General features: G+C 35.9%; 1 protein-coding gene across 1 annotated transcript; it reads left to right on the top strand.

Annotated features, from left to right (window-relative positions):
* The first annotated feature begins 2,392 nt into the window (after window positions 1–2,392).
* On the top strand, window positions 2,393–3,127 carry LOC121987452. Its single transcript, XM_042541237.1, has 3 exons — window positions 2,393–2,607; window positions 2,702–2,772; window positions 2,866–3,127. The coding sequence occupies exons 1-3, from the start codon at window positions 2,424–2,426 to the stop codon at window positions 3,058–3,060; spliced, it is 450 nt and encodes a 149-aa protein (XP_042397171.1). The 5' UTR covers window positions 2,393–2,423; the 3' UTR covers window positions 3,061–3,127.
* Window positions 3,128–13,537: the final 10,410 nt, after the last annotated feature.

Raw genomic sequence — 13,537 nt, 5'->3', positions numbered from 1 at the left:
AGTGGGTAAGATAATTTCGAGGTCAGAAGGGATGTCAAAACTGTTTATCAGAATGTCGGCGTCGCGCCGATCGAAGCGCGACTCCATGGTGGTATACCATGGGCCGAGGGCTTGGTCTTGTGGCTGGGAAGAGCTAGCCATTGTCCGAGCGGACGAAATCAAAAAAGGCGAAGAAAGGTAGAGAATAGGAGAAAGAAGACAGCAAACGAAATGATGCCCCGAGGATCGAAACTCGGGAAAGAAATGCAAAGAAAACACAAGAACCAAAGAGAGAAAGAAGGAGAACCTTACGACAAAAAAGAGGATCGAGGGAAGAGCACCGGAGATCGCCGAAAACAAAAGAGCGAGATCGCCGGAAATCTAGAACGCGAGAAGCAGCGATGAGCACGCGACAGTAGAAGTGAGGCGAAGGGAAGAAGAGAAGGCTTTATAGGGTGGAGCCCGAGCGGCCTCCACCGTCGGATCCAGGTCGCGAGAATCGGAGCACACATCGCGCCGTCCATTTCGAACCGCCTTGGTATCGTCACCCGCGACGCCGCCGCCGTACGATGACGATAGCAAGGCCACGTGGCATTCCATCACGGGTGAGCATTTAATGAGCGCCTTAACGAGGCACAGAGCGCGTGCTCGACCTTAATGATGGAGATTGGCGAAAACTTCGAAAAGATACCGAGAAGGGTTGGCATTAACTGGCGTTTTAGCTGCTCCCGTGGGGTCGAGCAGAGGACAGTTGCTTATGGACGCCGCTCGGCGAAGCTGATGGTCCAGTCAGTCGGACTAATCGCCTCCTTCGTCTAGACTTGAAGAGGAGGCAAGTGATCCGGCGGTAACGACGGGGGACCCCCTTGAGGGAAGTCAACGCCACGTGGAGGTCAAAAGTCAAACGGCCGATCGGAGAAGGGGACGCCGACCGGAGAAGAGGAGGCCGACTGGACGAGCGGGATCCTAGCGGAAGCAATGACACCCCGGCGGGGAGCCAGGGTTCCGACGCTCATGTTGAACAGGGTCGTACGGTCGCTCGTCCAAAGGTATAATGTAGCAATACTGCGAACAGTCTCCACAGAGCACACGACCTGGGAACCTCCCGAGCGGACCAGCACATACGATCGGCCGGACGTGAGGGGATTGCCGACCGGACGGGCACTCGGCATGGAGTAAGAAGAGACAAAAGGACAAGGGAACATCTTTTGACAGCGGGTATGTTCAACGACCAGGCCATACGCAGGATCTTACGACAGAGGGTTCCACTGTCCCATCAGAGATGTGCTCGGACTATAGCAGTATGGTGTCAGGTAAACTCTTCTGACAAGCTCATACTGAGGTATGGTTAGAGGACACATATTCGCTTCGGTATGTGTGCGTGAGACTCTTCACATCTCTATATAAGGAGTCTCACACTTCGCCTGAGGTACGCAATCCTTCATTTTGGAAGCCACTTCCTTCGTTTCCTTTTGCCTGACTTGAGCGTAGGAGGGTCGTCGCCGGGAACCCCTTCCCGGCCCGACTTCTTTGCAGGTTCGCCGGAGCTCCACACAGTCATTCAGAGAGCCATATCATCAGTCTGGAGAGCGCCACGTACCTAGTGTCCATCGAGTCAACGTTCGGACAGGATCATACGCTTTAAAGACAAATGCAACTTTATTCTTACGCACATGTTCTTACTATTCTTCATCCATCTGTCTGGACTAGTATTGATTTAAGCGTTGGAGGACCTTCGCTAGGGACTCCCCCCTGATTTCTAAACGCGCACTACAAGAAAATTGGGATTCTACAACACTTAAACGACAACGCTTTTTATAAAAAGCGTTGTCTATTTTTTTTTAACAACGCTTTTAGTGAAAAGCGTTGTCTATTTCATTATTTTCTTATTAATAGACATCGCTTTTCTAAAAACCGTTGTCTATTAGTGATTTTTACGGTTCAAAGACAACACTTCGTAAAAAGCGTTGTCTATTAGACTGATTTTTAGTGTCTACGACAACGTTTTATAAAAAGTGTTGTCTATGTTTAAAATATCATCTAAATCTTGATTAATACAAACCGTTGGATCTAAATCTTGATTAATACAAACCGTTGGATCTAGGTAAGGAGTAGAAAACCCGAACCCTTCTCCCAACTTCTATCTTCCAATCATTTTTGATCCCGAACCCTTCTCCCAACTCCTCATCTCATCGCAACCTTCTCCATCCAACTCCTCTCCGCGAACACCCTCTCCTTCCAACTCCTCCTCTCACGTCCTCTCCAGCAAACCCCTCTCCGGCGAACTCCTCTCCGCGAAGCTCCTCTCCTTTGAATTCCTTCACGCAAATGCCCTAATCACGATCGTGGGGAGAAGAAGCAAGGATTCTACTCGGTGCTAAGGGAGGAGGTTGCGAGGGGGCTTTCTCCATCACGGTCGAGGTTGTGAATGCGACGACAGGATTATGGCGAGGGTCAGCGCGGTTGAGTGGTTGAGGGGCGGAAGCGGCAGATGCTGCTGTTCCTTCAAGCGGATCACCTTTGTGATTTGCTGCGTTAATCTGGTTGCCGCGCTCCTCGTGATTCATTCGTTCTACACTTCCTTCTTCTTCTGCCCTTCGTCTGGGCTCAACCGAAATTATCTCGCCGGTACAAAGATCAACCTTTTCTTATTGCGGTATACATATGTTGACTTTTTTCCGGTAAATTTAAAAATAAAATTGAATCTTTTTTGTTGTTGCAGATCAGACAAAGAAAATGGAAGAATCGATCCGGATACGAAGAGAAATGGGGCCTTTGGCTCTCGTTAATGCGGTAAGCTCGCAGGCTTGATTTCTGTTCTTTAACACACGGTTTGGGATTGAGGATTTAACTGGTGGAACTTCCCGTTTCATTGGACTTGAGTAGGCGAGGATGCTCAGAATGAAGTTATCCAGAGAAGAGAAAAAGGGTTGTATTCAGTTGTCAGAACTGGTGATGCATAAGTTGGCCAGCGAGATTCTGCAGATGCTGCAAGGTGTCGACAATACTAACGTGACGGAACAACAGGGTTGGTTATCCTTTTCATGTTTATTTGAGCTTATTGATCAGTTATTTTCATGAATTTGTTCACCAAGTTGGATCATACGTTCATGCATAGATAGCTTGATCGTTTGGACTTTGGTGAGCTAAGGTCACAAGATTAGAAAATGATTTCTTTAAGAAGGACTTCGATCGGGTCAAAGTTCATAACTCATCCTAAATTTCAATCTAAGTTACATTGTTTATCCTTAATGATAATCTACTGAAACAGTGGTTATCCACCGCTGGAACATTGAAACTGCAGCAGTAAGGTTTTTGAAGAAATGACAAGAACAGTGGAACCCAGCTGGTTTGATGATTAACTTGTTCTTTTCTTCCTCAACGAACCATTAGTGCTGTTGAGTGAACCATCTAAGTTCAACATTGTAGTCTTAATTGAGAGATTATCCAAATCATCCAACTTCTCTAATATATCATCAAGATTTACTCGTAAATATATCCTGTTTTGGAATTTTGTTTTTAGAAAAGAGAAAAAAATAACGTTAGCTCTAAATCAACTTAGTTTCTGCAATTCTGAAGAAAACGGCATTGGTCCACAGAATGGGGCGCAATATGGGGCTTCGTTCGTTGAGGAGGAATGGGAAGAACAAGAGATTGCTAATGGAGTGGTCCTGATGCCCGATGCTGAGGATGATGATGATGCTGTTGACGCTCATGATCAGGAATACTTGGAATTCAATGATCTTCTTCAGGTAACATCTCGGTTGTCTTCTTAAGCATGGTTGAAATAAAAAGGAAAAAAATTCTTGAAATGTTACCATGTGCATGAATGCTGCTAAAACAAAAAAGAAAGATGTTGAAACATGTGTCTGTTTGAATATCTTTATAGTTCTCCAGTTCGCAATTTTGGGATAAAAAGATTGACATGGTATGGACATATTCAATTACCACCAAGAATCATGGAATTGGACAAGTTGAATCAATTAGAATTAAAGGTGGAAGGGGTAGAGTCAGACCAATGAAAATTCAAGTTAATATAATAAAAACGTCTAATTGATTTGAATGTTACAAGTTGTCTTGCATAGAGCTCAATTTATGGGAAAGATCTATGCGCTGACCCAAAATAGTTGTGAATTAGACTATCTACATGTTGAAAGCTAACACAACATAGTATTGGTTTTGACCAAACAAGAAGATCGGGGGAGTAAAATATAATGTGCCTTCATTATTAAATTGCATGATCACTGTTAAGATAATCAGGTTAGCAGAGAAATGCTTATTAATTTTTATGCAGCCGATTATCTTCTGCCTGCTAATTATATTTCCTCCTCTATTGAAGATTATTAAATTGACAGTGAAAATGCATATGCATGCATCTGGCCATTATATGCCTGTATTAATTTTCATAACTTCCCAATATAATTCAACATTCTTTTGGTTTTATGTTTCTTGTAGCAACTATATTTATTCATTCTCGACATTTTGTGGCAATGTAAGAGCATGTCATATTCATAAAGGATATTATTTACTTGGTCATCTCCATTTCAAATATGTTTTAACACAAACTAATATACTAGAGAATTTTTAGATATACTGGTGATTATTAATCAATTTACTGTAGTTTTTTCTATTCAATTTATTTATACATTGGAAAATATGACATAAGTTCAATATTTCCATCGTACATGGATTTAACTGCATTTATGATCTCCTATTGATATTGTCACAGAATTGTGCATATGCACACACTCAAGATCAGATTCTATAGTTTCTCTACAAATGACATAAGGGCTTATACTCTAGCTTAATTCATTCACAACAAAGAGAAGGATTCTGATGTGAATGTCTGTAATTTTCTTTATGTTTTAAACTTTGCTTTCGTTATCAAGGAACAGAAGTTACTTTGTGAATTGAAGATATTCCCAATTTGTCATGTGTCTTGATCTCTGTCATTTCAATTTTGCAGGATCAAATAGTAAGTTGGATTTTTTATGTTCAATTTCTTTTATAAACTTAAACCAGTCCTGAGAGAGTTACCTAAAATGAAAATGAAATTCCTTATATTCTGAAGATTGAAAAGGGCTACTATGACAATTCTGAAGGTTGTGAGTATTTAATAGTATCTAGGTGGTAATAATATCATATTTCACATGATTTACTACGGTTATTTTAATCATAGTAATGCAACTTGTCTGACGAAATGCTAATCGTGTTGACTTTTATATTCTCCGATTCCTCAAGTAAAATTCCTATTTGTAGGATTTTATAATAAAAATACATGACGCATTTCCTTCCATAATTTGATAAGTTCATCCTATTTTTCAGCTTATATTTTCCTTGTTAAACATAGCTTTCTAGCATTTGTTTTTTAACTTGTTGTGGCAGGAGACTTCTTCAGCACAGTACATCCTCCAGCAGTATATAGCTGCATCAGGAGGTTTCAAGCTTCTCAGTTCCATTAGAAATACATATTCAATGGGGAAGGTGAGGATGGTGGCTATTGAGTTTGAGACGGCAACCAGGATCACCAAAAACAGGAACCCAACAAGGGATGCTGAGTCTGGTGGATTTGTACTTTTTTTTGTTTTAAATTTGAATGTCACTAACTACTTTGAAACAGAAATATTCAGTGTTTGTGTAAGTTGAATTCTCCTGTAAATACTAATACTTTGTAGTTGAATTCTATTGTTTGGTACGAGTTTGAAATCATTAGCTGAGCTAATTAATGCTATTTTATATGTCAAATTCGAATTTGGACATGGTAAAAGAAAATTAATAGTTTTGTAAATATGAAAAAATGATTTTGTAAATATATTTTTAAATTTTGTTTTTAAAAGACAACGCTTTTAAAGCGTTGCACAAGTGTTGTCTTTGCCAAAAACAATAACGCTTTTAAAGTGTTGTAATAATGATGTTTTTGCAAAAAATACACAATGCTTTTAAAGCGTTGTCTTTGCTACAAACGACAACGCTTTAAAAGCGTTGTCGTTGAGCATACTTTTAACAACAGTGCCTTTAACAACGCTTTTTCAGGCACAAAGACAACGCTTTAAAAGCGTTGTCTATTAGCTTTTTTCTTGTAGTGCGCTGACGTTTTATTGGCTCGTTTCCTTATATGTAGGATTGAAGAAAAAGCTACTCCTAGGAGAAAAAGATTTTTTGCCGTGTCCAACGCGTCATCTCTACATTAACAATATTTTATAATTAATTATATTAAATCTTATCAAATAATAGTTTAAATAAATTTGCCTCTATTTTTCCTCTCTTCGTCCGCGGCCATAAATAATATATTTCATTCATCTCCTTTCTTTTCACATTCTAAAAATATAGCCAATAATTATATTAATTTTTATTTCTAAAAAATTAAAAATAGAATATATATTTCTTAAAAAAATTTCTTGTAATTTTTTTTCACCTTGTTAATTTTTTAAAATAAAAATATGCTAAGATTATATAAAAATATTAACAAAAATAATTGATTAGTAATTATAATAAATAAAAATTAATATTCAACCATAATAATCAATATTTATATTTACTTTAATCAGAAAAAAACTATAAAATATCATTAATTTTTTATGTTATATTTTTTATAAAATTTTGACTAATTTATTTATTTTATTATTTCATTAAAAAAAGTATGATAAAATTAAATAAAATTATGGATAAAAAATTTAGTAAATAATTTTTTAAAGAATTAAAAATTAGTTTATGTTCCAATTTTTTTTTTAAAATACTAATTATATCATTAATCAATAAATAAGTTTATGGTAATTTTAATTTATAAATTTTTACTATTAAAATTTAAAAATATTATGTTAAACTTTCAAGCATAATTTGCTTCAAGAATAATATATTTAGTCAAATTTTATAAAAAATAAATATTGGTTTAAAAGTCAATTTTTAGCGAATTTGTTTAAAAAATTATATATTTGGTTAATAAATAGTTTTAATTAACCCAATAAAATATAAATTTGGATAATAACTTATAAAAATACTAGTTAATTTATTAGTCAATTTGTACAATAAAACAATTTGTATATAAGTCAATTTTTAGTTAATAAATAACTTTATTCTATCTTTATGAAATTTTATTGCTAATTTTTAAAATAAAAATTAATCCTGCTAAAGTTTGAAACATAATTTACTTTAAAAAATAATATATTTAAGTACTAAAGATTTTTAATTAACAAAATAAAATTATATTTGGCTAATAAATAATTAAAAAATACTAGTTAAATTTGGTGATCAATGATAAATTATTATAATATTAGTTATTGTACACTTTAATCGTTAATTTTAAATTTTAAAATTATTGACGAAATCTAAGTTTTCCTAGTAAAAACTTTGATATTATCGATTAAAGTTAATTTTGACCTGTGAAAAAATAAAAGTTACAGGCCAAAAATAATCTAGGCCTGTAAAAATTAAACATTGTTTGCAACTTTGGTAGTAAAAAAATTAAAATTTATTGGCCAAATAATATTTTTAGCCAGTAAATAATTAGTGTTTCTGATCAAATATATTTTGACTAGTAATCTTAAATATTTACGGACGAAACTCATTTTTGATGGAAAAAATTCGCCAATAATTTACATTTCAGATTTAAATGAGCCATGTTGATGAGGAATGATTTGTTTAAAAATGGCATTTGACGAAACAACAATTTAACTTGACTAAGTTCATTAGTAATGGGCATTACAATGCTCACACAGAGAAATAAGAAAATAATTTTCAGGAAGACAATGTCTTTTGTTATTCCATGTCAACTTTTCCTTCTTCATTTTGCTTTCACAAAAATAAAGGAGAAATGTACAACATAGAGTTAATTTCTACGTTTATATATAATTCTATAGTGGTAAGTTCTTAAAATTCTGTCAAAATATATAAATAGCTAACAATGGAAATTTTGGATACATTAGGACAAGCAACGTTCTAAACATATTGTCAATATATAACTTGATATAATTCTTGTAATATTGTCAATATATAACTTATCAATATAAGATATATATTTAAATTATTTGTAAATACACATAATTAAGACAGACAAAAATCTTGATGGATAAGTTATAAATACTTTTTATGTGTAACACTCATCTTGGATGACTCAGAGACTTTTAATTAGATATAGAAAAATAAATTACGGGGATATTTTTATCTTAACACAATGATCATTTATATCAGAGAGATTAATGAGATATTTTACACCCGCTGAGAATTGCATATAATCTTTATTCTTCTCATTACAAAATGTAATTAAGGTAAAGAGATAATTGTTATGTACAATAAATAATTTATTACGAGTGTCAAAGTATATTATGGTTGATTAGAATTAGTAATTTTTTTATAAATAAATAGCATTTAAATTTATTATTTTTATTCCATTTCATTGCATAATCTTCTATCTTAATTGTCTTGTGTGTTTTATAAGGAGGAAATCACTTACGATTAATTTAAGTAATGTAAAAATTTATATGTTTGGAGAGAGAAAGAGAGGGAAAAGGCTTCAATAAAGCGAAATACCATACAAAATCTTTTATATGCATGATAAATATTTTTCTTCTATCTGTTCGAAAAGAAAAAAAAAAAGAGAGGAGTGATTATGATAATCCACATTCATATGTATCCACTTTTTAGTTGCTGTCAATGCATATTTTATTTCTAAAATAAAATTAACTTTATAGCACCAATCCAACAAACAATAATAAATATACATGGAAAATTTATTTAAATCATTAATAGGTATTTATTCCAGTAAAAATTGGATTAAAACATTATTTAATATTTGATCATAGAAAACCCTTGTTCATCCAGATCTCCAATGATTAATGGGATTACAACCACGGTTGTATGAATTAGTTGGCTTGTAAGGATTAGCTTCGGGTCTATAGGGGTCAAGTGGATGAAAAACAGCATTTCCAAATTCATGTTGGAGGAGGCGACGATTCACCTTGGACTCAAGTTGGTCAGTTGCAGCAGTTGCATGCATGACTACAATCACAAAATGTAAGAAAAAAATAATAATCACAAACAAAGAAGATAACCTTTTTTGTCTGTCCATTTCTCTTATCCCCTTCTCCCTCTAGCTTGTACAAAAGAATTAAAACAAGGAAATTAAACTTGTGGTTTGTATCACCTTTATTTGAAAGTTTCCTTTCATTTGGAATAATTATATATTGGTGAGAATTTGATAATCAACCGCATACATGAAACGAATCACCTTAACAATATTGGATAATTTTAGACAAAAACTTATCTAATTTAGGTTGGCATCAAAGTTTTCTTGGACCATGATCTCTTATTTTGTCAATTAGGGTTATACTCTTTGGATTTATGATTCATAAATGAATTTAATATATCATATCAATTACTTACCTTTCACCATAAAATAAATTAACATGATTCTAAAAAATTTGTACTACATATTTACAATCAGTACATGTTGTAAAATTACAAAGAGAATACCTTTGCATGATTTACTAATCCTATGAAACTCCATGAAATAATATTTACTTCCCTTCATCTTTTTTGATGTTATCTTAACAAATAAGTAAAATATCAAGTAACTTATCAGACTTAGGAATCTATTATCGAATGATGCACGATACAACCTACTGCATAAATAATTTTGAGGCTTCAACTTTGCCAAATTTTATCATTAGATGTACATCTCTCCATAGGTTTCATATTAGTGGTAACATCAAAAAATGTTTAGAACTTGATTATGTGATTCAACTGATTAGGCAGGGACGGATCTATGAATTAGAGTTGGACTGGGCTGATCTTGAATTGGTTGAATTTTCCTAGGACATCATAGAATAGGCCCGAGTTCATTTCGTGCGATCACATTATACCATCTCATAGTTTCCTATATTTCACCGAATTTTAAATCTTTATTAAATGATTTTGTTATTATTTATGAAATTGTTAAGTTAATTTACTGGTAATAATATCTAGTTCGTAGAAATTGAAAATTCGGAGGCCATAGAGGAAGGTCTGGTCACTAACGCGAGCGTTAAAAAGCTTGACACCGATGGTGAGATAGAGCTAGTCGGTCCACGAGCGTGGTGCGAGGCCATGCTCGACCATCGTTTCCCACCTCGATGTTCTCCAGCTAAGTAACCCTTATTGGGACGAGCTTGGACATCGACCACGACACCAACGAGCAGTGTAATCGACAAGATGATCTCAGGAGCCATCTCGACATCACTAGGACACTCAGTAGGAGGTATCAATAACATGATTTAGGAGATATGACAGATGGGGACTCGAATAGAGCAAGGAAAGCTCATGGGTGACGACTTGAGAGCTACATAGTCAACATGGGGAGAGGACAAGGAGACAACCTATCTATATATCAAATTTGGGTCGAGAGAGTTGGAAGGAGTGGCCACTCCTCATGAGGATGAACTAGTAGTTCGAGCGACCATAGCCAATTATTAGACGACTAGAGTATTTGTTGACATCAGGGAGTTCGATCAATGTCATATTCAAAGAGTTCTTCGACCAGATGTAGATTAATAGATAGGAACTTCAACCGTTGTTCACCACATTATTTGGATTCATAGGTCACGAAGTCCAACCACTCAGGCAAAATAAATCTCCCAATGTCTTTGGAAAAGAACCTTTGTGACAGACGCGACCATTAACTTCACGGTAGTTAACGCTTCCTCTTCCTAAAACATCATCCTAGGGAGGCCAAATTTTACTTCCTTCAGAGTCGTAGTATCTAACTTCCACCAAAAGGTAACGTTCTTGGGTGGTGATAAAGTCTACAAAGTCAAGGGAGATCAAACGACCATGAGAAAATGCTATATGGAGATGGTACGAATTGACACGCAAAAGACACAAAGAACTCAAAATAGAGAACTTCAAGTCATTCGAGATAGGAGACCTATCGACAGACATGAGGTAGTATAGATTGTGTTTGGGCATCCGGACATAACAACTAGAATCGCGTAGATCTTCTACCCTAATTGAAGCAAAAACTGACCAATTGCCTCTCTCGCAACCAAGACAATTTTGCTTGGTCGGCACAAGAAGTAAGAGGTATAGCTCCTATTGTGATGGAGCACCGACTCAACGTGGTACCTGGAACTCGGTGAGTCAAGTTGAATAAATGCTACTTTAGGCCCAAATGGGATAAAGTAATCTAGTCCAAGGTTACTAAGCTGCTGGAAGTCAAATATATTCAAGAGATTTAATTCTTGACTTGGCTGGCGAACGTGGTGCTAGTGCCTAAACTTGAAAGCAAGTGGCGAGTCTGTGTGGATTTTTGCAACCTCAACAAAGCATGCCCAAAAGACTATTATCCCTCTCTTCAAATTGATCAACTAGTGGATTCAACTTCAAGCTGTCAACTCATCTATATACTAGACTCATATCAAGGTTAGCACCTGATCCCCTGGCGCTCAAAGTTAAAAAAAAGTTAGTTTCATCATCTCTGACTAGACCTTCTATTATATTGTCATGTTATTTGAACTAAAGAATGCAGAGACAACTTATCAACAATTGATGGATCAAGTATTCAAGTACGAGATAGGAAGGAAGATTAAAGTGTATATAGAAGACATCATGATTATGACGATTCAAGCGAACGACTTATTCAGTGATATTAAGGAGACTTGTGGCACTTTGCAACAATACGACCTCAAATTGAATCTGACCAAGTGTTTATTCGGTGTTAAGAGCGTCTATTTTTGGGGGTATACCATAGCTGAGCATGGAATTGAGACGAATCTAGAGAAGATCCAAGCCTTGCAGAACATGTCTTCTCAGTAGAACGTCCGAGAAATGCAAAGGTTAGTGAGCCGAATCACGACATTATCCCACTTCATCTCCACATCGGTCGATAGGAGATTAATATTCTTCGATGTGCTATGGAAGTCAACTTGGTTTGCATGTGATGAGAAGTGTTAACAGGCCTTCACAGATCTCAAAGAGTACCTTGCCCGCATTCCTACTTTGTCCAAACCTATCACGGGGAAAGATTGTGGCTGTACTTATTAGCCATCGATGAAGCAATCAGCTCAATCCTTATTCGACAAGACCATGGTGTCGAACATCCCAGCTACTTTGTCAATCACTTATTTAATGAAGTGGAAAGTCGATACACAATACTGGAGAAGTTGCCTCTGGCACTTGTTATGATAACATGCTAGCTATGTCCTTACATCCTTTCACATCCCAACATAGTTCCCAACAATAAAACATTGGGTCGAGTTCTAGCTAACCCTAAAGTATCAACTATGGACTGTAATCAAAACCCAGGCTTTAGCCGACTTCTTGACTAAGACTCGAAGTCAAGATTCAAAAGAATCTTTGAAGATCTTCATGGATAGCTCCTCAACATAACAAGATAGCGGAGTCAGGGTGTTATTGATCTCTCCTTGAGGGGGCATGCTTCAACTAGTCATCCAACTCCACTTCCGCGCTTACAATAATGAAGATGAGTACGAAGCACTACTAGACAACCTTCGAGAAACTAAATAGGTCGTCGCCTCCCAATTCATCATTCAGTTGAGCTTGCAACTTTTCGCTCGAAGTTATACTTGTTCGACAAAATGGAAGGTACCCCCTTGTGATAATGTTATAATACAACATGATACAACCCACACGGCTGACACATACACACAAACCATGAAAGATAATAAACACAACCCACATGGCTAGTATAACCCCACACCATGCAAGGTAATAATACATAGCCCACATGACTTGTACAAATATAAACCATTCAAAAATAACTGAATAGCCTGTGTGGCGGCGTGTCTTAACACAACACAAGTGTCATAACCCAAATGAAAGCATCACAAAACCAAAATCTTCTTTCAAGACAATTTCAACACCACTGAGTCTAAAAGTCAAAATGTAAGCAAAAGAAAATTGAAATAACACAAAAAATGCAAATTTTGAGTGTGACAAGGGACTAATAGTCAGGGTTCACCAAGAGACTCCATACACAAATCTATTTGCTATTTGAAAAGAAAAGGATATAGTAGGGTAGTGAGTCGAGGTGACTCCGCCAATAATGGATAAATAGTAGTACATGGACAAATGTATAAAGAGATCAAAGTATGCAGTCTCACAGGTAGGAGACATGTACACAATCATAATGATGAAATAAAAGTACATACCAGAACCAAACTAACACGTAAGGTATAATGATTAGTACATCACTGTCTGTATTAGATCATCTCGTACCACATGAGCAACATAGGATAGTGTATACATGTATGATAAATGAACATGTATGTTAATGTATGCATATGCAATAATTATATCTCAATCATATGCAATATATCACAGACATATGCACAATAGTATCTCCAACATATGCATCACACATCATATATATATGATCATGTATGTGTCACTCCTACACGCCGCTCTAGCTACTATGATATCTGTGTGTCCGAGTGGATAAGAATGTAACAACTGCTCATGATTCTAGCAATTACTACATCTGAGTGGTCGGTTGGGTACAATGTAGAGTAATTATCTAGCTACATAATAAGGAGGTCATTATCTGCACGTAACTTCGCTACCACTACCT

The sequence above is a fragment of the Zingiber officinale genome, chromosome 5B, assembly GCF_018446385.1.
Source record: "Zingiber officinale cultivar Zhangliang chromosome 5B, Zo_v1.1, whole genome shotgun sequence".
NCBI classification, from domain to species: domain Eukaryota; kingdom Viridiplantae; phylum Streptophyta; class Magnoliopsida; order Zingiberales; family Zingiberaceae; genus Zingiber; species Zingiber officinale.
Note: the sequence above shows the minus strand (reverse complement) of the source record. Positions and strands in the feature narration are given on the sequence as shown.